Source organism: Ornithorhynchus anatinus, chromosome 17, assembly GCF_004115215.2.
Source record: "Ornithorhynchus anatinus isolate Pmale09 chromosome 17, mOrnAna1.pri.v4, whole genome shotgun sequence".
In the NCBI taxonomy this organism is placed as follows: Eukaryota; Metazoa; Chordata; class Mammalia; order Monotremata; family Ornithorhynchidae; genus Ornithorhynchus; species Ornithorhynchus anatinus.
The window spans coordinates 1,931,714-1,956,988 of NC_041744.1; the positions used below are offsets into that span (position 1 = coordinate 1,931,714).

General features: G+C 59.8%; 2 protein-coding genes across 5 annotated transcripts; both read left to right on the forward strand.

The window, feature by feature from the left end:
• The first annotated feature begins 3,868 nt into the window (after positions 1-3,868).
• On the forward strand, positions 3,869-11,831 carry PRKRIP1 (PRKR interacting protein 1). The gene is made up of 6 exons (XM_029081677.2): positions 3,869-4,023; positions 6,512-6,590; positions 7,899-7,999; positions 8,723-8,808; positions 8,976-9,043; positions 11,091-11,831. The coding sequence occupies exons 1-6, from the start codon at positions 3,895-3,897 to the stop codon at positions 11,183-11,185; spliced, it is 558 nt and encodes a 185-aa protein (XP_028937510.1). The 5' UTR covers positions 3,869-3,894; the 3' UTR covers positions 11,186-11,831.
• Positions 11,832-16,160: 4,329 nt separating this feature from the next.
• ORAI2 (ORAI calcium release-activated calcium modulator 2) lies at positions 16,161-25,132 on the forward strand. Of its 4 annotated transcripts, none has more exons than XM_029081615.2 (3): positions 16,161-16,255; positions 19,319-19,555; positions 24,566-25,132. In XM_029081615.2, the coding sequence occupies exons 2-3, from the start codon at positions 19,331-19,333 to the stop codon at positions 25,094-25,096; spliced, it is 756 nt and encodes a 251-aa protein (XP_028937448.1). In that variant the 5' UTR covers positions 16,161-16,255; positions 19,319-19,330; the 3' UTR covers positions 25,097-25,132. The 4 variants fall into 4 exon arrangements, with proteins under 4 accessions (XP_028937448.1, XP_028937449.1, XP_028937450.2 ...); XM_029081616.2 differs by lacking the exon at positions 16,161-16,255 and adding an exon at positions 18,613-18,696; XM_029081617.2 differs by lacking the exon at positions 16,161-16,255 and adding an exon at positions 18,858-18,877 and having other exon boundaries at positions 24,614-25,132.
• Positions 25,133-25,275: the final 143 nt, after the last annotated feature.

The window sequence follows — 25,275 nt, forward strand, 5'->3', positions numbered from 1 at the left end:
CCTGCAAGGCACCTCGAAAACTTCGGAGCTGGAAGGCCAGGCCTGCCCCCCATTGCCCCCTCACTGCCCCTCCAGGCTGACCCATCCTCCCATGATCCAGGACCTGCTCCTGAACCAAGGTCCCGTCATTCCAACCCCTCCTCCGGGCCTCCTCCCTGACACTTCCCAACCCAATCATGGCCCCGGAAGCCCGGGAAGGGGCATCGTGCCACTCCGTGCACCTGAGCTTGAGCTCCCTGTCCCTCACTGCTAAGGTGAGGCCGCCCACCTCTGCCCATACCTCCCCTGGACAGCAAACAGGAGAGGGAGGGATCCGATCGTCACCCCCCAACCTCAAACGTGGGTTGGGACCCCACCACATGGTCCCACCTTTTTTTAATGATGTTTAAGTGCCATGTGCCAGGCGCTGTACTAAGCGCCGGGGTAGATACAACCTAATTGGGCTGGACACCTTCCATGTCCCACGTGGGGCTCGATCTCCATTTTACAGATGAGGTAACCGAGGCACAGAGAAGCGAAGTGACTTAACCGAGTTCACGCAGCGGACAAGTGGCGGAGCTGGGGTTAGAACTCGGGTCCTTCTGACTCCGAGACCCGCGCCCTACCAGGACCGGGTCCTCCTGACTCCAGCTCGGGCCCGAGCACCACCCCTTGTCCATCTGGGGGTGGGTTCCGTCTTCTGTCCTGCAAGGATTTTCGGCTTCCCGACCAGTGACGGATGGAGGAGGTGGCCAGCATCGAGGCCGGCTGCGTGGTGTCCTGAGCGCTCGCTGCCCCCTGGCATCTGGACCGATCAGTTGGTCTGATCTACGTGTTGGCCTCCTGGGCTTGGCTTCGGGGGGGCCTGGACCCCCCTCCGTCGCCGAGACTCGCAGTCTTAATCCCCATTTTACAGATGAGGTCACCGAGGCACGGAGAAGTGACTTTCCCCAGGCCACACAGCAGGCATGTGGTGGAGGCGAGACTAGAACCCACGACCGCTGACTCCCAAGCCTGGCCCCGACCCCTGGAGTATTGATCTCTCCCAAATGCTTAGTACAGTGTTCTGCACACAGTAAATGCCCAATAAATGCCACCGATTGACTGGAGGTCCTGCTACCTCAGCTTTGACTCTGAGTCTGGCAGAGAGCCCCCGTCAAATGGGTAGAACACAGGCCTGTAAGTCAGAAGGACTTGGGTTCTAATTCCGCCTCCGCCGCTTCTCCGCTGTGTGACCTTGGGCAACTCATTCCACTTCTCCGGGCTTCAGCTACCTCATCTGTAAAATGGGAATTAAGACCGAGAGGCCCATGTGGAACAGGGACTGTCCAATCTGTTTAGCTTGTATCTACCCGGGTACTTAGTACGATGCCTGGCACATAGTAAGCGTTTAACAAATGCCAAACGACAACAAAAAAACCCCGAAAAAGCCCTGTTGGCAGGGCTTTTGACGGAGAGTGTAGGACTAGAAGCCTCCTGCCTTTCCGGGTTTTTCATTCAATAGTATTTATTGAGCGCTTACTCTGTGCAGAGCACTGTACTAAGCGCTTGGAATGGACAATTCGGCAGCAGATAGAGACCATCCCTTGCCCAATGATGGGCTCACGGTCTAAACGTTTGGACCAAGTCTCTTCCCCTGTACTCGGGCTTCCGTGGCACCTTGACAAGCGGCATGGTGTAGTGGATAGAGCCCGGGCTTGGAAGTCAGAAGGTCGTGGGTTCTAATCCGGACTTCACCTCTTGTCTGCTGTGTGACCTTGGGTGAGTCACTTCACTTCTCTGGGCCTCCGTTACCTCATCTGGAAAATGGGGATGGAGACCGTGAGCCCCTCAGGGGACGGGAACTGTGTCCCACCTGATGGGCTTGTATCTACCCCAGCGCTTAGTACAGTGCCTGGCGCATAGTAAGCACTTAATACCACAGTCATCATCATCATCATCATCATCATCACCTTGGCCTTGGCTGCCTGTTTCCGGCACCCCCTACAAGGGCCAGGGGATCGTGGATGCTGCACTTTTCAGGTAGGGGAACAGGGCTTTGTAGACCAGTGAGGGACCCCCTGAGACTCATTCATTCATTCATTTAAGGGTATTTATTGAGCGCTTCCTATGTGCAGAGCACTGTACTAAGCGCTTGGAATATACAATTGGGCAACAGATAGAGACCATCCCTGCCCCATGACGGGCTCACAGTCTAAACTCACGGGCTCACAGTCTAGAGAAGCAGCGTGGCTCAGTGGAAAGAGCCTGGGCTTGGGAGTCAGAGGTCATGGGTTCGAATCTTGGCTCTGCCACTTGTCAGCTGTGTGACTGTGGGCAAGTCACTTCACTTCTCTGGGCCTCAGTGCCCTCATCTGTAAAATGGGGATGAAGCCTGTGAGCCTCACGTGGGACCACCTGATGACCTTGAATCTCCCCCTGCGCTTAGAACAGTGCACATAGTAAGCGCTTCACAAATATCAACGTTATTATTATTAAAATGGGGATGAAGCCTGTGAGCCTCACGTGGGACAAACTGATGACCCTGGATCTCCCCCAGCGCTTAGAACAGTGCTCTGCACCTAGTAAGCGCTTCACAAATACCAACATTATTATTATTATTATTAAAATGGGGATGAAGCCTGTGAGCCTCACGTGGGACCACCTGATGACCCTGGATCTCCCCCAGCGCTTAGAACAGTGCTCTGCACCTAGTAAGCGCTTCACAAATACCAACATTATTATTATTATTATTAGAAGCAGCGTGGCGCAGTGGAAAGAGCACGGGCTTTGGAGTCAGGGGCTCATGAGTTCGAATCCCAGCTCGGCCACTTGTCAGCTGTGTGACTGTGGGCAACTCACTTCACTTCTCTGGGCCTCAGTTCCCTCATCTGGAAAATGGGGATTAAGACTGTGAGCCCCACGTGGGACGACCTGATTCCCCTGTGTCTACCCCAGCGCTTAGAACAGTGCTCTGCACAGAGGAAGCGCTTCACAAATACCAACATTATTATTATTATTAAACGGGGGAGGAGACGGGAGCCACCAGGCCCGATGCCCGGCTGCCTGCCTAAACCTGATCCCTCCCCAGGGCTCCCTCGCCTCCTTCCTATTTCTCTGGACCCAGGTAGAGAAGCAGCGTGGCTCAGTGGAAAGAGCACGGGCTTTGGAGTCAGGGCTCATGAGTTCGAATCCCAGCTCTGCCACTTGTCGGCTGTGTGACTGTGGGCAAGTCACTTCACTTCTCTGTGCCTCAGTTCCCTCATCTGTAAAATGGGGATTAAGACTGTGAGCCCCATGTGGGACAACCTGATTCCCCTATGTCTACCCCAGCGCTTAGAACAGTGCTCGGCACCTAGTGAGCGCTTAACAAATACCAACATTATTATTAGGTGTAAGGATCGCTTTTTTATTTTTGGAGAAGCAGCGTGGCTCAGTGGAAAGAGCATGGGCTTTGGGGTCAGGACTCATGAGTTCGAATCCCAGCTCTGCCACTTGTCGGCTGTGTGACTGGGGGCAAGTCACTTAACTTCTCTGGGCCTCAGTTCCCTCATCTGGGGATTAAAATGGGGATGAAGACTGTGAGCCCCACGTGGGACAACCTGATTCCCCTCTGTCTACCCCAGCGCTTAGAACAGTGCTCGGCACCTAGTAAGCGCTTAACAAATACCAACATTATTATTTTTGATTTTCGGTTCCCGACGGCGAGGCGGCCTCCGCGAGGCCCCCGGCCCTGCCGTCACGTGGGCGCCGATCCCCGTCGCTTAGCGACGGGGGGGAGGGGGCCCGGCGGGCGGGAGGGGGAGCGGGCGCGCGCTCCGTTGCCCGGCGACGGGGGCGCGGCGGGGCGTGCCGTTGCTAGGCGACGGGGAGCGCGCGGGGCCCCGGGCGGGGGGGAGGGGCCCTCCCCTGACGTCATTTCCGGGCGCTGAGGCGATGGCGGCCTCGTCGTCGTCGTCGTCGGCCCGGCCGCCGCGGCCCAAGAAGGAGCCGCAGCCCCTCGTCATCCCCAAGAGCGCGGCCGAGGAGCAGCGGCTGAAGCTGGAGCGGCTCATGAAGGCGCCGGTGAGGCGGAGGGGGGGGCTGCCGAGGAAGAAGCCCTTCACCTCACCCCCCCCCCCCCCGACCCCTGCGGGGGTCATGGCGGCCAGTCCCCTGCCGTCCTTCCCCCCCCCCCCCCCCGGGAAGTTCTGAAATCGGGCCGCTCTTCTTAATAACGTCGGTATTTGTGAAGCGCTTACTATGTGCTGGGGGAGATCCAGGGGCATCAGGTGAATTTTTCTTTCACAGATGAGGCCCAGAGAAGCGAAGTGCCTCTGCCACCTGTCAGCTGTGTGACGGTGGGCAAGTCACTTCACTTCTCTGGGCCTCAGTGCCCTCATCTGGAAAATGGGGGTTAAGACGGTGAGCCCCCACGTGGGACAGCCTGATTCCCCTAGGTCTACCCCAGCGCTTAGAACAGTGCTCGGCACATGGTAAGCGCTTCACAAATACCAACATTATTAAGTGACTCGCCCACAGTCACCCAGCTGACAAGGGGCAGAGCTGGGATTCGAACTCATGAGCCCTGACTGTAAAATGGGGATTAAGACTGTGAGACTCACACGGGACAATCTGATGGCCCTGTCTCCACCCCGGCGCTTAGAACAGTGCTCGGCACATAGTCAGCGCTTAACACATGCCAGGATTATTAGTCTCTGTGCCTCAGTGACCTCATCTCTAAAATGGGGATGAAGACAGTGAGCCTCATGGGGGACAACCTGATGACCCTGGATCTCCCCCAGTGCTCAGAACAGTGCCCTGCACATAGTAAGCGCTTAACAAATACCAACATTATTATTATTATTCTTAAAATGGGGATGAAGACTGTGAGCCTCCCGTGGGACCACCTGATGACCCTGGATCTCCCCCGGCGCTTAGAACAGTGCTCTGCACATAGTAAGTGCTTAAATACCAACATTATTATTGTTGTTATTATTAAGTCACCCAGCTGACAAGGGGCGGATGCAGGATCAGAACCCACGACCTCTGACTCCCCAGCCCGAGCTCTTGCCACTGAGCCACGCTGCTTTTCTGTTGGCCGGGTCGTCAATCCCGGCCCCGACACCTGTCTGCTGTGTGGCCTTGGGCAAGTCACTTCACTTCTCTGGGCCTCAATTCCCTCATTTCAAAAATGGGGGTGAGACTGGGAGCCCCACGGGGGGGCCGGGACTGTGTCCAACCCGTCATTTATTATTAATATTTATTAGTATTGGTATTATAAAGTGCTGGGGTAGATTCACGCTTCTCAGGTTGGACGCAGACCATAATGATGATAACGTTGGTGTTTAAGCGCTTACTATGTGCAGAGCACTGTTCTAAGCGCTGGAGTAGATACACGGTCGTCAGGTTGTCCCACATGAGACTCAGTCTTCATCCCCATTTTACAGATGAGGTAACTGAGGCACAGAGAATAATAATTATGGTATTTGTTAAGCGTTTACTATGTGCAGAGCACTGTTCTAAGCGCTGGGGGTGGTACAGGGTCATCAGGTTGTCCCATGTGAGGTTCACAGTCTTCATCCCCATTTTTCAGATGAGGTCACTGAAGCCCAGAGAAGTGAAGTGACTGGCCCACAGTCACTCAGCTGCCAAGTGGCAGAGCTGGGATTCGAACCCATGACCTCTGACTCCCAAGCCCGGGCTCTTTCCACTGAGCCACGACCATGTCCCACATGAGACTCTCAATCTTAAACCCCGATGTGCGGGTGAGGGAATTGAGGCATAATAATGTTGGTATCTGTTAAGCGCTTACTATGTGCAGAGCACTGTTCTAAGCGCCGGGGTAGATACAGGGTCATCAGGTCGTCCCACATGAGGCTCACAGTTAATCCCCATTTTACAGATGAGGTAACTGAGGCACAGAGAAGTTAAGTGACTTGCCCAAAGTCACACAACAGACAAGTGGCGGAGCCGGGATTAGGACCCAGGTCCTGCTGACTCTCTGTTAAGCGTTGACTGTGTGTCAAGCGCTGGGGTTGGTACAGGATAATCCGGTTGGACCCAGTCCCTCCCTCAGAGTCCAAATTGGAGGGAGAGGGATTTAATCCCCCTTTTACAATAGTAGTATTTTTTTTTTAAGTAGAGCACCGTAGTGAGCGCTGGGAAAGAATACACGAGGAGGAAATAGATACGGCCCATGTTCCTTAAGGGGCTCTCTATCTGTAAGATGGCCAGGGTGGCTTTCTGGTGCCTAGGAGCAAAGGAAGAGAGAATTTAAGGGGCCGAAGGGTTTGGATTTGTGGGACGGGTGATCTGTGCCAGAACAGAGAAGAGAGTCAGGTGTGTGGGCGAGGAAGGTGTGATGGAGAGTCTCTGCTGGGTCACTGGGGGAGAGTCAGGGGTGTGGGAGGGTCCCTGATGGGTCTCTGGGGGAAGGGTCAGGGATGGAGAGGAGAAGAGTCAGAGGTGTCGGGTGGTCCATTCTGGGCCACCAGGGGAAGATCAGGGCTAGAGGGGGGAGAGTTTGCCTGAAGAAATCAAATGTCAACCTGTCCTTGTCCCCACATTGCAGGATAAAACTGTCCCCATCCCAGAGAAGATCAATGAGTGGGCCCCCAGGCCTCCCCCTGAATTCGTCAGAGATGTGATGGGTAAGGAGGGGGAGAAAACTGGGCTTTAAAAAATCAAATAAAATCCAAAATGAATTGTAGGTTGCCCCAAAAGAGCCGGGGTGGAGGGTGGGTGAGGATCTGGGTGTGTATGGGTGAAAGCAGCGTACCCTTTGTCCTGCAAGAAGAAGGGAAAACAGACTGTGGAGTGAGCACCCTGACTTGCGAATACCCTAAAACCGGACCCGAACCCTGAAAAGCCCCTGGCCCTGGGGTGCCCTTTGGAGGCCAGCCTGGAGCCGGGGGAAGGACTGAGGCCTCCTCGAGACACAGAACTGCAAGGACGAGCAGAGTCGGGGAACCCCTGCAGCAAGGAGGAAGAGGTCCCCCCTATCCCCAAGACCCTGGCGGAAGATCCAGGATCAGCCATCTCAGGAGGGGAGATAAAGTTCCCTGTTTGTGTCCTTTAAATAATTAACCTGCGAGAACGAGATGTGAATGGATACGTAGAATGATAACAATGTTGGTATTTGTTAAGCGCTTACTAGGTGCAGAGCACTGTTCTAAGCGCTGGGGTAGATACAGAGTCATCAGGTTGTCCCACGTGAGGCTCACAGTCTTCATCCCCCTTTTACAGATGAGGGAACTGAGGCACAGAGAAATAAAGTGACCAGCCCACAGTCACACAGCTGGCAAGCGGCGGAGCTGGGATTCGAACCCATGACCTCTGACTCCCAAGCCTGTGCTCTTTCCACTGAGCCATGCTGCCTCTCTAATATATAATATATATATACGTAGAGAAGCGTGTGCATATATATACGCTTCTCTACATATTCATCCCCACCCAGCACAGGAGTGCTTAACTGTGTGCAGAGCACTGTACTCAGCACTTGGGAGAATACAATCTAACAATAAGTAGACCCATTCCCTGCCCACAGTGAGCTTACGGTCTAGAGGGGGAGAGAGATAGGAATATAAATAAATAAATGACGGTTGTGGGTCTAAGTGGGGCTGTGGGAGGCGGGGGATGAATAAAGAGAGCAATTCGGGGCGACGCAGAAGGGAGTGGGAGAAGAGGAAAGGAGGGCTCAGTCAGGGAAGCCTTCTTGGAGGAGATGGGCCTTCATGGAAGCAAGAGAGAGTAATTGTCGTATATGAGGAGGGAGGGCGTTCCAGGCCAGAAGCAGGACAGTGGGCAAGAGGTCGACGGTGAGATAGATGAGATTGAGACCTGGGACTTGGGTCCGGAGGGGACAGGAAGTCTCTCAGGAGGGGAGGGGTCCGCCGAAGCCCCCGGGACTTGCCCGAGCGAGCCCGGGCCGCGGCCAACCACACCCGTCTCATCGGCAGGTTCGAGCGCCGGCGCCGGCAGCGGAGAGTTCCACGTGTACCGCCACCTCCGCCGGAGGGAGTACCAGAGGCAAGACTTCATGGACGCCATGGCCGAGAAGGTTAGAGGGAGGAACCCGGCCGGTGGGGTGTCCGCTGCCGCCAGGCCGGGGTCCCTGCCGTCGGACCTTGCGGCCCGGGACGGGGAGGCCGGCAAACTGACGCTCACCCCCGCCCCTCTCTGCACGAGCAGTGGCGCAGATGACGGAAAGGCCCACGAGAGCTAAACGGTTGGCGGGCGGACCCAAGCTGAAGGGGCTCGAGGGGCGGTGGGGTGACCGCGGAGGTCGGGGGGCAGCGGGGACTGGCTCCTCTTGGCCCGCTGGGGTTGTTGAAGGCGGGAAGTGGTGGGGGCTTGGCAGGTCGTGGGGCACGTCCGCGTGGCAGAGTCGTGCACAAGGGGCGGTTGGGAAGCAGCGTGGCCTAGTGGATAGAGCCTGGGCCTGGGAGTCAGAAGGATCTGGGTTCCGATTCTGACTCCGACACCTCGAGCGAGTCGCTTCCACTTCCGTACCTCCGTCACCTCATCTGAAAAATGGGAATTAAGACCATGAGCCCCATGTGGACAGGGACTGTGTCCAATCTAATTAATATATATCTATCCTAGCACTTGGTACGGTGCCTGGCACATAGTAAGCACTTAGTAAATACTGTCAATGAAAAGAAAAAAACGGCGGAAGGAGTGAAGAGGGCCAGCTGAGAGGAGGAGGAGCGTGGCCCTCGGTGCGTGGTGATCTCGTCTGCCACCCGCCCGTGACCTCCCTCACACTAGCCATCCTTCGCAGCAAAGAAAGGACGAGGAGTTCCAGCAGCGCCTGCAGAGAAACAAGGTGGCGGCCGAGGAGCAGACGGCCAAGCGCAGGAAGAAGCGGTGAGGATGGCGGCGGGGGCCGGGCCGGAAGGGAAGCCAAGATCGGGCCCAAGACCTCGGAGGGGCGGTCGGGCAGTCGCGGTGGGGGTCCTGCAGCCCCGACCCCGGCACCGTCTCTGCCACGTGAGAGGGGCAGGTGCCTCACCCAGGTGTACTTTGCTTCCCAGCCAGAAGATGAAGGAGAAGAAACTGCTGGCCAAGAAGGCTAAACTGGAACAGAAGCAGCAGAAAGAAGGTACGTGGCCCGGGGCTGCTCGCCCCTGGGGTCCGCCACGCCCAGGGGCCGACTTGGCGAGAGATTCTACCGCCCGGAAGGTCGGCGGGGGGGGGTCTGGATCTCTCCAGGGGGCTCCGACCAGGGAAACGGTCAATCTGCTCCTTGTCTGGGGGGGCCTCTGGGCCCGGCTGGACAGCGGTACCCTCGGCCTTAACCGGAAGACCGCGCGGGGTGGCGGGGTCGTGAGGGGTTCTGGGGAGGGGATGCTGTGACCCAAGGGAGAGTAGAAAGGATCCTGCCGGGGTGCGGAGAGGAGGAGAAATGGGGTGGTCTGCTCCACTGAGGGGCTTCCCCTGCAGTCGTCAAGAGCGCCGTCCAAGGGCCGGTACCCGGCCCTAGGGAGCAGAAAGGAGGAGTGAGAGCCAGTCCCCATCCTCGCGATGGTTTCAGTTTAGCAGGGGGAAGACGCCACGTTCTCGCGTTGGCCCAGTGCAGGCTCCGGCCAGCCTTGCCCCGGCTGCTCCCTGCTGCTCGGAAGCTGCTCGGGTTCCCTTGAAATCCGACAGACAGTTCCTCTCCCCAACTTCAAAGTCTTATTGAAGGCCCGTCTCCTCCAAGAGGCCTTCTCTGACTAAACCTTCCTCGCCTCTTCTTCCACTTCCTCTGCGTCACCCTGTCTCGCTCCCTTCATTCATCCCCGCTCCCAGCCCCACGGCACTTAAGTCCGCGTCTGTTATTTATCTCTATTAATGTCTGTCTCCCCCTCTAGACCGTAAGCTCGTTGTGGGCAGGGAGTTTGCTTATTGTTGTACTCTCCAAAGCGCTGAGTACAGTGCTCTGCACACAGTAAGTGCTCAATAAATGCAATTGAATGAGTAAATGAAAGGATCCATTTGTCTCCAACAAGTCACATCTTTCCCTGGCATCTGGCCAGAACGCTGCGGGGGTGGGGGGGGGGGGTCTAGATAGCCAAGCCAGACCCACTGTATCAATCGTATTTATTGAGCGCTTGCTTTGTGCAGAGCACTGTACTCAGCAATTGGAAAGTATAATTTGGCACCAGATAGAGACAATCCCGCCCCAACAATGGGCTCACACCCTAGGAGGGGGAGACAGACAACAAAACAAAACAAGTAGGCATCAATAGCAACAAAATAAATACTTGTCTGTTGCGTGACCTTGGCCAAGTCACTTATCTTCTCTGTGCCTCGGTCACTTCGCCTGTAAAATGGGGATTAAGACTGTAAGCCCCAGATGGGACATCCTGATTACCCTGTATCTGCCCCACTTCTTAGAACAGTGCTTAGCACCTAGTAAGCGCTTAACAAATACCATACACGTTCCCTGCCCACAACGAGCTTACCGTCTAGAGAGACGCTGGGGGCGCCCAGATGGCCAAGTCGGACCCGTCGTAGATGGTGTCTGCTCCACGTGCCCGCTCGGCTGGGCCCGACCTCTGGACTGTGCCCTGTGGCTTCGGGGTCGTCGGCAGCTGAGGAAGGGCCAGGTTGGCGTGGGGGCCGCTGTGTTTGTGGGGCCATATGCCACAGGACTCAGTGGTACCACTGGGTGGGACGGGCACTGGTGCTGGGTGCCGTGTCCTGCCAGGCCCCTGCTTTGCGGGGCCACCTGAAGCTCCCCTGACTAAAATGAGGCCCGGGGGGGCGGGCGGGACCCGTCCCAGCCGACCCCAGGCCCGCGGGGTCCGCTGGCGGTGGAGACCCACCGTCAGCACAAGCCCCCCCCCCCCCGGGATGTTGGGATTTTCCGAGCGCCCGCTGCGGGCGAGGCCCCGGGCCAGGCACGTTCCTGCCCGTGAGGAGAGCCTTGTAGTGTCAGATGTCGAGGCGGGCGAGTCCACGGCGGATTTAGGAAGGCGCCCACTTGGGCAGGGCTGCGGGAGACAGAAGGGCGGAACCTAGAGGGTCGGCAGTGATTACTTGTCTCTTGGTGGTAGCCAAATGTAGGTTCTCAGGAAAGTTGGCACGTGGCAGACCCCCTCCCCATCCTGAGCTCGGACCCTATCAGATCCCACTTGCCGTAACAACGTGTCCTCCTCTTACAGGATCTGATCGTTCTGAAGAGCAGCCGCCCGGTGACTCCGAGGAGGAGGAGGAGGAAGAGGAGGACCCGCCCAGCTTTGTGATGGGAAGCCGGTGACGGGGCCACGGCCAGGCCCGGTGAAAGTATGGCTTGCTGGGTGTTCAGGACAGAGACACCATCCGGTGTGGCCCCCCGGCAGTCCCAGAGCCCCCGAGCTTTGTGGGGAGCCAGGCCGAACCCCCCATCTTGCCGCCGACCGGCCGCGACATCGAAACGAGACCCCCGCAGCTCCGGGGCGTCCCGGGGTCCCTCGGGCGGAGCCTCGGGTCCGGGGGTGGGGGTCTCCCCAGAAAACAGCTCTTGGGCATTCAAACGAAATCCGTTTCTCCGCCCGGCTGCCTGGTTTTCAAACACAGGAGCGGAGGAGTCCCGGCAGCCCTGGGGCTCAGGCGGCTATTTGTGAAAATCAGAAAAGACACATGGGAGCAGGGGAGGGAGGCGGTTTTGGGGGAGCAGCGGCCAACATGGAGAACCGAAGCCCGTTGGGCAAGATGGTTCTCCCGGCACGAGCCCCGGCCTCTGGGGAAACCCCTTAACCTTCAGGGCCTCGTGGAGGCTGACCTCGGCCCCTGACCGGTGCCCGGGATTTGGGAGCCGAGATGGGGGCAGAGGGCGGGGAGAGGCACGCGGCAGAGGCAAATGGGAAGACCATCCATTCCCCTCCTTTCTCTGGGTTATGAGAATAAACCTCCTCTCCATTTTAGAGAGACTTAGTCAAGTGTGTTGGGTGGCGGGGCACGTTGGGCGGTTGGGTCGAGTGAGGGCTTGGGGAGGGGACAGCCTGTCCGTAAAAGAAGAAGAATTGTTGTATTTAAGTGCTTACTGTGTTCCAGGCACTGTTCTAAGTGTTGGGGTGGATATAAAATATTAGGTTCGGACACGTAGGGTTCACAATCCCCATTTCCCCGATGAGGGAATTTGAGGCACAAGGAGGAGAAGTGATTTGCCCAAGGTCACACAGCGGACGAGTGGCAGAGCCGGGGTTAGATCCCAGGTCTTCCCGTCTCTCGGGCCCATTCAGCTTCCCGGGAGAGATTAGCAAATGTCTGGGCCCTGTGAACCTCCCACGGGGCTCGAGCCCCACCCCGTGCCTTCTCTGGGCCCTGTGCCCTTCTCGGGGCTGGGCAGGTTGCTTTCTTCCCAGGTGGGTTGGTTTTGCGGCCCCCCCCCGTACCGCTCTCAGGGCTAGGAAGGAACACTTCACTGCTCATTCTCCACTCTTCGCCATCCACAGCTCAGGCACCTCTAACGGCTGCCTGGGAGCTAGCGGCAGGGCCTGCCTGGACCGGAGGGATAAAGGGGTGGTGGGAGGATCTCCCCTACCCCTCCCCACTGCGGGGAAGCGGCCGATGGCATTTCGGTGCCGGGTGGGTCTGGTCACTTGGAGACTGGGCAGGGTGTGGGGAGCCCTTGGATAAACCACCTGGGGACCCCTCTGTGGCCTCATGGGACCCTGCCGGCCCGTGGCCCAATATCCCGTCTTGGGGTGGCCGGGGGAGGGCGGGGAGGAAGGGTTTCGGTCTCCCACTCTTTTGCGTGGGCGGGCCGCACAGCCCCTGGCTGTCCGAAGGCGTGGTGTCGGGCAGGAAACGGGGACGGCGGGGGATAGTGGGACCGCAGGATCGGGCGAGGCCGCGGTTCAGGTCAAGCCGTCCTCTTCCGTGTGAACTTCTCATTTCGGTCCAACTGGTTCCCTTCCAAAACCATCCGAAGGGCGCCCAACCCCGGGCGCCGGGACGGTCGCGGCCCGGCCGACACGCCCAAACCCCGTCGGGGCGTGTTTTGCTCGGAGGCAGAGCTAAGGCCCAGAGGAAGGGGGTTCGGCCCCGGGCCGCATCCGTGAGCTTAGTGAAATGCAGCGGAAAAGGAGGCTTGGTGTGGGGATGATGATGATAATAATGTTGGTATTTGTTAAGCGCTTACTGTGTGCAGAGCGCCGTTCTGAGCGTTGGGGTAGATAGAGGGTCATCCGGTTGTCCCGGGTTGGCTCACAGTCGTCATCCCCGTTTTACAGATGAGGTCACCGAGGCCCGGTGAAGTGACTTGCCCACAGTCACCCAGTTGACAAGTGGCAGAGCGGGGATTCGAACCCATGACCTCTGACTCCCAAGCCCGGGCTCTTTCCGGGCTGCTTCTCTGATGGGGAATCCGATGGGCCTGCTCGTATGGCTTGAAGTTTCGTAGCGGGGCTCCGCAAGTGCTCTTCCCTGCCCCAGGAGTTACAACCGGGGAATGGGGGTTTTTTGGGTCTCCCCCAGCGTTGAGCAAGTATCCTCCAGAGAGGAGCACTTTTCAGGGGGCCACCATCCACAATGGGAGAGGGCGGGCCGGGAATGTGCCCGGGGTTTTCCCCGATGCGTCCTTTACCCCGAGGACTGGGCCAAACTGGGCTGGCGGGCGGTCTCTGGATTTCCGGCGGCACAGAGACTGGCCCGGTGGGTTCCGAGCGGGGGTGCGTGTGCGTAACGTGCGACCTCTGCCGGAACCCGGATCCCCCCCTCCACCCCCGCCCGCAGCCGCCTCGGAAAAACGCCGACCAGGAGTGAAGAGGACATCTCCCTCCCGCTCCTCCCCGGGACCGTCGGGCCACGGGGCCGCTGGACACGGGTGCCGGAAACCTCCCCCGGCCGGGGCACGGGGCCTGGATCTCCGTGGGGTGGGAGATGGGCCCCCTGTTCGTTCAGTTGTATTTATTGAGCGTTTACTGTGTGCAGAGCACTGTACTGAGCGCTTGGGAAGGTGCAGTATAACAATAAACGGCGACATTCCCTGTCCACGGGAACTCACAGTCCAGCGGGAGGCGTCAAATCAGGCCGGGGGAGGTTTCCCAGCGCCTGGGGGAGTGCGAGCGCTCTCCAGGAGCTCGTCGGTTCCCAATCGAACGTTCCTGCCTTCCGTGCGGGTGAGGGCCGGGGAAGGGGAAGAGCTGCCGCTGTTCCTTCGGCTTCTTGTCGGCGAATGGGGCTCGAGGTTGCCCCCGCTTTCCCGTGGCTGGGGTAGCCCGCCTCCCCCGGGAGGCCCTCCGGGGTCTCCGCGGCCCAGAGGCCGAAGAGATTTCCGGGACCTCGGCCACCATCAGTGGCATCTCTGACTAGAGCCCGGGCCTGGGAGTCAGAGGGTCATGGGTTCTTAATCCTGGCCGTGCCCCTGGTCTGCTGGGTGACCTTGGGCAAGTCACTTCACTTCTCTGGACCTCAGTTCCCTCGTCTGTCAGCTGGGAAGCAATGATGCTCAGGGGCAAGAGCCCGGGCTTGGGAGTCAGAGGTCATGAGTTCTAATCCCAGCTGGGTGACTTTGGGCGAGTCACTTCTCTGGGCCTCATCTGGAAAATGGGGATGAAGACGGTGAGCCCCCCGGCGGGACAACTTGATCACCTTGTATTCCCCCCAGCGCTTAGGCGAGTGCTTTGCACATAGTAAGCGCCTAACAAATACCACTATTATTATCAGAGAAGCAGCGCGGCTCAGTGGAAAGAGCACGGGCTTTGGAGTCAGAGGTCACGGGTTCGAATCCCGGCTCGGCCACTCGTCAGCTGTGTGACTTCGGGCGAGTCACTTCACTTCTCGGTGCCTCAGTTCCCTCATCTGTCAAATGGGGATGAAGACGGTGAGCCCCACGTGGGACAACCTGATTCCCCCGCGTCTACCCCAGCGCTTAGAACGGTGCTCGGCACATAGTAAGCGCTTAATACCAACATTATTATTATTATTGTAGGGATGGAGACCGGGGGGCCCCACGTGGGACGGGGACGGTGTCCAGCCCGACTTGCTCGTATCCACCCCAGCGCTTAGTACAGGGCCCAGCACGCAGCGGGCGGCGAACAAATCCCCTGTCTGCGACTATCATCGTCTCACGAGTCCGTGGCCCGGTGGCAAGAGCCCGGGCTTGGGCGTCTGAGGTCATGGGTTCGAATCCCCGCTCTGCCACTCGTCAGCTGGGGGACTGCGGGCGAGTCACTTCGCCTCTCCGGGCCTCAGTTACCTCACCTGGAAAAGGGGGAATTGATTGTGAGCCTCACATGGGACGGCGCGGCTCAGTGAAAAGAGCCCGGGCTTGGGAGTCAGAGGTCACGGGTTCGAATCCCGGCTCGGTCACTCGTCAGCTGTGTGACCGCGGGCGAGTCACTTCGCTTCTCGGTGCCTCAGTTCCCTCAGCTGGAAAATGGGGATGAAGACTGGGAGCCCCACGTGGGACGACCTGATTCCCCTGTGTCTACCCCAGCGCTTAGAACGGTGCTCGGCACCTAGTAAGCGCTTAACAAATACCAACATTATCATTCTCCGGGCCTCAGTTCCCTCAGCTGGAAAATGGGGAACTGATGTGTGAGCCTCACGGGGGGGGGGGCGACCTGATGACCTGTATCAAACCCAGCGCTTAGAACAGTGCTCGGCACAGAGTAAGCGCTTCACAAATACCAACATTATTACTGGGATGAAGACCGGGAGCCTCAAGTGGGACAACCCGATGACCCCGGCTCTCCCCCAGCGCTCTGCGCAGAGTGAGCGCTTAACAAATACCCCCGTTATCCTGATCAGAGTCAGACGGGCCTCGCCGTGGGCGTTGCGCCCATCGTCCCGGGGTGGAGGAGGGAGACGGCTCTTGCCGTCGATGGACCGGGCCCGACGAAGGAGCGTTTCGGCCCGGTCACGTCGGAAAGGGGAGCGTTTCGCGAGGCGGAGCCTAGTGCCCGGGGTCCCTCAAAGCGGCCCCGGCCGTCCGGCTGCCGTTGGCATCGTCGTCTCTGCCCCCCACGGGGGTTGATGATGGAGGGCCGGGCCTTCCCGAGGGGGGACGCGGCCCGAGGCCACCCGGGGGGAAGGGTCACGGGCCGGGGGTGTGTGGGATAGAAGGGGGGGGTGGGCATCTCCCCCCCGAGCGGGGCGGCCCCACGTGATGCGAGGTCCCCGCCCCCCCTCCCCACGTGACGGCAGGTCGGCGTTGCCTTGGCAGCGGCGGGAGGAGGGGGGACCCCGGCGCCAGCCTCCTCCTCCTCCCCCCGCCCCCTCCTCCCGCCCCTCCTCCTCCCGCCGCCCCTCCCGCTCCGCCTGGGCCTCCTGGGCCTGTCCGACAGGCCGGCAGCGCCCCTCGGGCCGGGCCGGGCCGGGTCGGGTCGCCCGGCGGCCACCGGTGAGTCCCGGGGACCCCGGAAACGGGGGGAGGGGCAAGCCGGGCCCGGGCAGGGACCGCTCCCCGGGGGCGCCGGACCTTTCCTTCTTCACCGCCCCGTCCCTTCTGCCTTTCCTTCCTTCCCCCTCCCCTTTACCTTCTTTCCCTCTCCCCTTCCCCTTTACCTTCTCTCTTCCATCCTCTTTTCCTCCTCTCCCCATCCCCTTTTTCTTCTCCCTTCCATCCCCTTTACCTTCTCTCCCACCCCCTTTTCCTTCTCTCTCCCATCCCCTTCTCCTTCTATCTCCCACCCCCTTTTCCTTCTCTCTCCCATCCCCTTCTCCCTCCCACCCCTTTTTCCTTCTCTCTCCCATCCCCTTCTCCTTCTCTCTCCCATCCCCTTCTCCTTCTCTCTCCCATCCCCTTCTCCTTCTCTCTCCCATCCCCTTTCCTTCTCTCTCCCATCCCTTTTCCTTCTCTCTCCCATCCCTTTTCCTTCTCTCTCCCATCCCCTTCTCCTTCTCTCTCCCATCCCCTTTTCCTTCTCTCTCCCATCCCCTTTCCTTCTCACTCTCATCCCCTTCTCCTTCTCTCTCCCATCCCCTTTGCTTCTCGCTCTCATCCCCTTTTCCTTCTCTCCCATCCCCTTTTCCTTCTCTCCCATCCCCTTTCCTTCTCTCTCCCATCCCCCTTTCCTTCTCCCATCCCCTTTCCTTCTCTCTCCCATCCCCTTTTCCTTCCCTCCCCACCCCCTATTCCTTCTCTCTCCTATCTCCTTTCCCTTCTTCCATCCTCTTGTCTTTCTCTCCCCCATCCTCTTTTCCTTCTCTCTTCCATCTCCCCCGTCTCCCTTTTCACCCCTCTTCCTTTCCTCCTCCTGATCGACCCATCTCCTCCCCCTTCCAGAGAGTCCAGTTGAACAGAAAGGGATCGGGGACCATAGGACGCCCCCCTTCTTTCCCCCAATCCCCCCCCCCCCCCACCTCGCCCCTTCTCAGGCACCCCCGACTCTTCCCACACATCCCCTCCACTTCTCACCTGCTCCTAGCCCAGGACTAGATTTCCTGGATGCAGTCGGAAGTTTAAAAAAGATGCCAGGGTAGGTGGTGGTGGACCTCCCTCCTCCACACACCCACCCCAAGAACGGCGTGGGGTTCCGGGCACCATAGTGTGCCCTCTGGCTCCCCGGGCCGGGAACGAGGGCGTTAATGGATTAGATGTGCTGAAGGAGGTGGTTTCCCAGTCGGAAGCGGAGCACTTACCAGCAAGCTGGCCGAGTCTCCAGGGTCTCGGGTGGCCCTGCCTGGACAGGAGCCCGGGGCGGCCGGGTGGACGGTGCCCGGCTGCAAGAGTGCGGGCTGAGGCGGAGGGGTCTCTCTCACCAAATGGGTGGAAGGGTCTGGGAACAGGCGACCCGACTTGGTTGGGTGACTTTTTGGGGTCCTCGGGACTCAAAGGCCCGGAAGTTTTTGACAGAACGGCCAGGGCCCAGATCCTTGAGAAAAACTTCTCCCAAGTCTTCCTCCTCACCTCCGATCATCTCCTTCTCTCTCCCTTCTCTCTCCCTTCCTCTCCCCGGCTCTCCCCCAGTCCTCCCATTTCCTCTCCCTTCCTACAAGCCGCAGGCATTCGGGAACGGAAGGCAGCCAAAGAATGGGGAGAGGAGGAGAGGGCAGAAGTCTGAACTGTGGGGGCGAGCTCGAGGGCGGGGACCGTGTCTATTAACTCTATGGTACTCTTCCAAGCGCTCACTACAGCGCCCTGCACACAGCAGGGGCTCGGCAAATACTGTGGATTGACACCCTGAGGGTCTAGAAACACCCTTAGAAAGGGACCGGGGGACTTCCAGGAGGCGACCTGAAAAAAGATCGGGGATGGACGCGTGCTTTTTCCCTCCCTGAGAGTTCCAAGGGGTCCTTATCCCCCCCCCCCCCGACCTCCCCAGATCTGCTTGAAAATAATCAAAGAGGCTTCCGAGGAAGAGCGAGGGGGCGGGAAGCATCCCGGTCAGTGGGTCCGGAGACCTCCGTCCGCCGGCGGTCACCCTAAGCGGTCTGGTCTTTCCTTGAAGGCTCCGCCAGTGGAAATGAAAAGTTAATAGCTCGGACCCAAGTGACCGCAAGGTGCCCGCGACCTTGAGGCCCCGCTCCCCAGATTAATTAGCGCTCGCTCGAGCTGCCCCGGTGCCCGGCGCTTGCATTCGGCCTTTCCCCGCCGGGTCCCGGACACCGGGGCCGACCGGCGGGGACAGGCCGCGCCCCAGATCCGCACTCGCTGGCCCCCCGCGGAGAGCTGGGCCGGGGAGCCGCGTACCACCTCACGTTCCGGCGCGGCTAACTGGGGCGCCTCCCTCGGGTCTCCCATCCTCGAAGTGGAGCGGCCTCCGTGGGACCGACTCGGCGGGGGGGGAAGCCTATTAAAACCCGCATCCGGTGGTGTTCGCATCCGGGGCCGGCGATGCGGTCAGTCCGTTCGGGCCCAGCTGGTCTGCCGTGGCCCGGCCTGTGCCGCGGTGGTCTAGTTTCCGGGCCGGGGCAGAGACAGGAGGGGTCCAGCAGTGGGTCAGTCCGGCGGGGGGACCGGGACAGGCGGGTTCCCGTCGTGGTTTAGAGCCGGGAGATGGACCCGCTCCAGCCCAAGTCGGTCAGTCCCCTCGCCCTCCGGAATCTGCATATCCCCGCCGCTGCCCAGGGAGGGCACTGGGTGCCGGGCCGGAGTGGGAGATGGCACAGTCCAGTCTGGGCCCAGTCCCCGGCTCCTGAACGGTGCCCCGTCTGGGTCCAGTTTGACTCCTCCCTTCCGGATTGAGCTCCTCCTCAGTCTGGGGAGCAGCGGGCTCTGGCGTCTCACCCGTCTTCCAGCCCGTCCTCTCAGAGGAGCGCGGAGCCTGTGCCCAGGGTGGGCGCCCTGTCCGTTGATGGTATTTGGGGGCACCCGCTGGGTGAGGGGCACCGTACTAGGCGTTCAGGTCTGAAGACCTGACCCCTGCCACCGAGGAGCTTCTGGTCTAGCACTACTCTCCCTCTCTCTCCACCCTCTGAAGCTCTCTCTCTGTCTCTTCCTCTCCCCATCCTCTCCCCTAAGGTGGCGACCATCATGAGCGCGGAGCTGAACGTGCCCGGGGACCCGGCCACGCCCGCCTGCTCCGAGCCGGGCCACAAGGGCATGGACTACCGAGACTGGGTGCGCCGCAGTTACCTGGAGCTCGTCACGTCCAATCACCACTCGGTCCAGGCCCTGTCGTGGAGGAAACTCTACCTGAGCAGAGCCAAGCTCAAAGCCTCCAGCAGGACTTCCGCCTTGCTGTCTGGGTTTGCCATGGTGAGTCTGCCGACGTCTCCCTCTCCGGCGGCGAGGTCCGGCGGGCGCCCGCGTAAAGGGGCGCGGGCTCCCGGGCACCTGCCGAGGGCAAGGCGCCGTGAGCGGGGGTTTGGGCAGGGTGCTTAAAGTAGGAGATAATGATAATCACGGGGGTCTCTGGTAAGTGCTCACTAGGTGTCAAGCACTGTGCTGATCACTGGGGTGGACCCAAGATAACCAGGTCAGACCCTATCTCTGCCCGACAAGGGGCTCATGCCCAAGGGCGGGAAAAACAGGTACCGAATCCCCATTTTACAGACGAGGAAGTGGAGGAGAAGTCAAGCGACTTGCTTAAGGTCACCCAGCAGGCAAGTGGCAGATCCGGGATCACGACCCAGGTCCTCCGCCTCCCAGGCCCGTGCCTTTTCCCCTAGTCCATTCGGCTCAAACAATCAACTGATGGTATTTCCTGAATGCTTACCGTATGCAGAGCGCTTTATTCATTCATTCAATAGTATTTATTGAGCGCTTACTATGTGCAGAGCACTGTACTAAGCGCTTGGGATGAACAAGTCGGCAACAGATAGAGACGGTCCCTGCCGTTTGACGGGCTTACAGTCTAATCGGGGGAGACGGACAGACGAGAACGATGGCGATAAATAGAGTCGAGGGGAAGAACATCTCGTAAAAACCGATGGCAACTAAATAGAATCGAGGCGATGTACAATTCATTAACAAAATAAATAGGGTGACGAAAATATATACAGTCGAGCGGACGAGTACGGTGCCGCGGGGATGGGAAGGGAGAGGTGGAGGAGCAGAGGGAAAAGGGGAAAAAGAGGGTTAAGCTGCGGAGAGGTAAAGGGGGGATGGCAGAGGGAGTAGAGGGAGAAGAGGAGCTCAGTCTGGGAACGCCTCTCGGAGGAGGTGAGTTTTAAGTAGGGTTTCGAAGAGGGAAAGAGAATCAGTTTGGCGGAGGTGAGGAGGGAGGGCGTTCCGGGACCGCGGGAGGACGCGACCCGGGGGTCGACGGCGGGATGGGCGAGACCGAGGGACGGCGAGGAGGTGGGCGGCGGAGGAGCAGAGCGTGCGGGGTGGGCGGTAGAAAGAGAGAAGGGAGGAGAGGTAGGAAGGGGCGAGGTGACGGAGAGCCTCGAAGTCTAGAGTGAGGAGTTTTTGTTTGGAGAAGAGGTCGATAGGCAACCACTGGAGGTGTTTAAGAAGGGGAGTGACATGCCCAGATCGTTTCTGCGGGAAGATGAGCCGGGCGGCGGAGTGAAGAATAGACCGGAGCGGGGCGAGAGAGGAGGAAGGGAGGTCAGAGAGAAGGCCGACACGGTAGTCTAGCCGGGATATAACGAGAGCCCGTAACGGTAAGGTAGCCGTCTGGGTGGAGAGGAGAGGGCGGATCTCGGCGATATCGTAGAGGTGAAACCGGCAGGTCTCGGTAACGGATAGGACGCGTGGGGCGAACGAGAGAGACGAGTCGAGGATGACACCGAGATCGCGGGCCCGAGAGACGGGAAGGACGGTCGTGCCATCCACGGTGATAGAGAAGTCTGGGAGAGGACCGGGTTTGGGAGGGAAGATGAGGAGCTCAGTCTCGCTCACGTTGAGTTTTAGGTGGCGGGCCGACATCCAGGCGGAGACGTCCCGGAGGCGGGAGGAGATGCGAGCCCGAAGGGAGCGGGAGAGGACAGGGGCGGAGATGTAGATCTGCGTGTCATCTGCGTAGAGATGGTAGTCGAAGCCGTGAGAGCGGATGAGTTCACCGAGGGAGTGAGTGTAAATGGAGAACAGAAGAGGGCCAAGAACTGACCCTTGAGGAACTCCAACAGTTAAAGGATGGGAGGGGGAGGAGGCGCCGGCGAAGGAGACCGAGAATGACCGGCCAGAGAGGCGAGAGGAGAACCGGGAGAGGACGGAGTCCGTGAAGCCAAGGTGAGATAAGGTATGGAGGAGGAGGGGATGGTCGACAGTGTCAAAGGCAGCAGAGAGGTCAAGGAGGATCAGAATGGAGTAGGAGCCATTGGATTTGGCGAGAAGGAGGTCACGGGTGACCTTAGAGAGAGCAGTCTCGGTAGAGCGGAGGGGACGGAAGCCAGATCGGAGGGGGTCTAGGAGAGAATGGGAGTTAAGGAATTCTAAGCATCGATCGTAGACGACTCGTTCTAGGATTTTGGAAAGGAAGGGTAATAGGGAGATAGGGCGATAACTGGAGGGGGAAGTGGGGTCGAGAGCGGGTTTTTTTAGGATGGGGGAGACGTGGGCATGTTTGAAGGCAGAGGGGAAGGAGCCCTTGGAGATCGAGTGGTTAAAAATAGAAGTTAAGGAAGGTAGGAGGGCAGGGGCGATGGTTTTAAGAAGGTGAGAGGGAATGGGGTCCGAGGCGCAGGTGGAGGGGGTGGCACTTGCGAGGAGGGAGGAGATCTCCTCTGAGGATACTGCAGGGAAGGATGGGAAAGTAGGGGAGGGGGTCGGTGGGGGGGAGGGGAGAGGCGGAGGGGTGACTTTGGGGAGCTCAGACCTGATCGTGTTGATTTTAGTGAGGAAATAGGTGGCCAGATCATTGGGGGTGAGAGATGGGAGAAGGGGGGGAACAGGGGGCCTAAGGAGAGAGTTAAAGGTCCAGAACAATCGGCGGGGGTGACGGGCATGGGGGTCGATGAGGGAGGAGAAGAAGCTTTGCCTGGCGGAGGAGAGGGCAGAGTTAAGGCAGGAAAGGATAAATTTGAAGTGTGTGAGGTCGGCTCGGTGCTTGGACTTTCGCCAGCGGCGCTCGGCAGCTCGAGCATAGGAGCGTAGGAGGCGGACGGAAGAGGTGATCCGGGGCCGTGGGTTAGTGGAGCGAGAGCGGCGGAGGGAAAGGGGGGCGAGAGAGTCGAGATGAGTAGAGAGGGTGGAGTCGAGAGCGGAGACCCGATCGTCGAGAGTGGGAACAGAGGACAGGGCGGCGAGGTGAGGAGAGATGCTATTGGAAAGACGGATGGGATCGAGAGAGCGGAGGTCTCTGTGGGGCAGTAGCGAAGATTTGCAGGGGGAGGGAGTGTGAGAGATGAGGCAGGTGAGAAGGTTATGGTCAGAGAGAGGGATTTCAGAGTCGGTGAGGGAGGAGATAGTGCAGCGGTAGGAGATGACGAGATCGAGGGTGTGACCGAGTCGGTGAGTGGGCGCGGTACGGTGGAGGAGGAGGTCGGCAGAGTCGAGGAGGGATAGCAGGCGGGCGGCAGAGGAGTCGTCGGGTACATCCGTATGGATGTCGAAGTCTCCGAGGATCAGAGTGGGCAGAGAGAAGGAGAGAAGGAAGGTGAGAAAGGGGTCAAGGTGGTCGAAGAAGTCGGAGGTGGGACCGGGAGGGCGGTAGATGACGGCGACAAGTAACTGGAGGGGGTGGTAGAGGCGAATGATATGGGCTTCGAAGGAAGGGAAGGAGAGGGAGGGGGGAGGAGGGACAGTGCGGAAGCGGCAACGGGGCGAGAGGAGTGTTTTACTAAGTGCTTGGGAGAGTACGATTCGACAGAGCTGATAGACGCATTCCCTGCCGACAAGGAGCTTACCCTCTAGATGGGGAGACAGACGTTAAGAAGAATTATGGATGTGGACTCCAAGCTCTCTGTGGGCAGGGAATGTCACCGTTTATTGTTGTATTATACTTCCCAAGCGTCTAGTACAGTGTTCTGAACACAGCGAGCGCTCCCAAAACGCGACTGACTAGGGAGGCTTTGGTGGGGAGAGCGACGGTCTGTCAGATGTGAAGGGGGAGGGAGTCTGGCCGAGGTTACGCAGGGAGACGCGGCCGGTCGGCGGGCCCCCCGCGGGGACGGCCCCGGCCACGTGCTTCAGCCCGGAGTGTTCCTCGTGGACTCGGGGTTTCCAAGGGGCTGCGGCCGGTTAGAGACCATTCGGGGAGTCCAGATTGCCGGGGAGACGGGCTCCGGACCAGGGGTGGAGGACACAGAGCAACTGACCGGCGGCGGAGGAGACAGGAGGCACGGATAAGACGATGAGTCAAGGCCAAACCCTCCGGGGGACGGAAGTTGACGTGGACGGGAGGGCTACGGGTCGTGGTCGGGAGGGAGGAGTCAGCCGACCCATCGATGGAATCGGTTGAGTGCCTCCCGTGCGCGCAGCACAGTCCAACGCAACAGAGCCGGGAGACACGGTCCCCGCCCACAAGGAGCTCACGGTCTAGAGGGAGAGACATCAGAAGAGCGATTAATCCGGGCAGGCTTCCCGGAGGAGCTCGGTCGGTGGAAGGGCTTCGAGGGGGCGAGCGGGGTCAGCCGGAGGCGAAGCCCGGGGGAGTTTCCAGGCTAGGGGAGGGGGTGAGCCCGAGGTGGCTCCCTCCCGCAGTCGACCGGGCCGAATCACCAGAGGGTTGATTCATTCATTCATTCAATAGTATTTATTGAGCGCTTACTACGTGCAGAGCACTGTACTAAGCGCTTGGAATGAACAAGTCGGCAACAGATAGAGACGGTCCCCGCCGTTTGACGGGCTCACGGTCTAATCGGGGGAGACGGACGGACGAGAACGATGGCGATAAATAGAGTCGAGGGGAAGAGCATCTCGTCAAAACGACGGCAACTAAATAGAATCGAGGCGATGTACAATTCATTAACAAATGAATTTGTTAATGGTTGAGGGTTAAGGGTTGAGGGTCGGGCCTCAGTCCAGCGAGTGGGGCCGCTTGGCTTGGAGGGTTAGGGGTAGCCAGGTGGGCTGGGAGGAGTTTGGACGTCCGGGTCCGGCGGAGGCCCCCCCGCCCCCCCCAACCATTTCCCACTCCCCACCGTAGGGACGGTTTCCTCTGGCTGGAGCCCGGAGGCGGGGGGTGGGCCAGGTGAGCTCCGGGGGGCCCCACGTGGGTCTAGCATTCTGTCCCCCGGCGGACAAGGATCTCCCGGGCGTCAGGGCCCCAGCCCCGCCCCGGTCTCCCAGGTCCACGGGGCGGGGGTCGGCCGGGGCTCCTCCGGCGGGCCGGGCCGGAGGGGGCAGCGGGCGGGGGTCCGTGTGCGCTGTGCCCGGCAGGTGGCCATGGTGGAGGTGCAGCTGGAGATGCAGTACCGGTACCCGCAGACGCTGCTGGTGGCCTTCAGCGCCTGCACCACGGTGCTGGTGGCCGTGCACCTGTTCGCCCTCCTCATCAGCACCTGCATCCTGCCCAACGTGGAGGCCGTCAGCAACATCCACAACCTCAACTCCATCAGCGAGTCCCCCCACGAGCGCATGCACCCCTACATCGAGCTGGCCTGGGGCTTCTCCACCGTCCTGGGCATCCTCCTCTTCCTGGCCGAGGTGGTCCTCCTGTGCTGGATCAAGTTCCTGCCGGTGGACGCCGGGGGCCGGGGGCCGGGGGCCGGGGCCCACGCCGGCTGGCGGGCCGCGCTGGTCTCCACCATCATCATGGTGCCCGTGGGGCTCATCTTCGTCGTGTTCACCGTCCACTTCTACCGCTCGCTGGTGCGGCACAAGACCGAGAGGCACAACCGCGAGATCGAGGAGCTGCACAAGCTCAAGGTGCAGCTGGACGGCCACGACCGCGGCCTGCAGGTGGTGTGAGGGGAATAAACCTGGTCCGCCCGCGGCCGCCGCCGTCGTCCCTCCGTCCTCTGTCTCGCCGTGGGAGGGGAGGGAGGGACCCCGGCCGGCGCGGTCTCTCGCCGGTAGCCTCGAGGGACTCCCGCCCACCGTGGGTTGCCTCTGAGTGGCCCGGAACCGCCCGACCTTTGACCCCGGTC

Coding starts and splice junctions, on each gene's coding strand:
- PRKRIP1 (XM_029081677.2), top strand. CDS start 3,895: ATGGCGGCCTCGTCGTCGTCGTCGTCGGCCCGGCCGCCGCGGCCCAAG. Junction 6,591..7,898: donor ATTCGTCAGAGATGTGATGG/GTAAGGAGGGGG, acceptor TCTCATCGGCAG/GTTCGAGCGCCGGCGCCGGC. Junction 8,000..8,722: donor TGGACGCCATGGCCGAGAAG/GTTAGAGGGAGG, acceptor CATCCTTCGCAG/CAAAGAAAGGACGAGGAGTT.
- ORAI2 (XM_029081615.2), top strand. CDS start 19,331: ATGAGCGCGGAGCTGAACGTGCCCGGGGACCCGGCCACGCCCGCCTGC. Junction 19,556..24,565: donor TGCTGTCTGGGTTTGCCATG/GTGAGTCTGCCG, acceptor TGTGCCCGGCAG/GTGGCCATGGTGGAGGTGCA.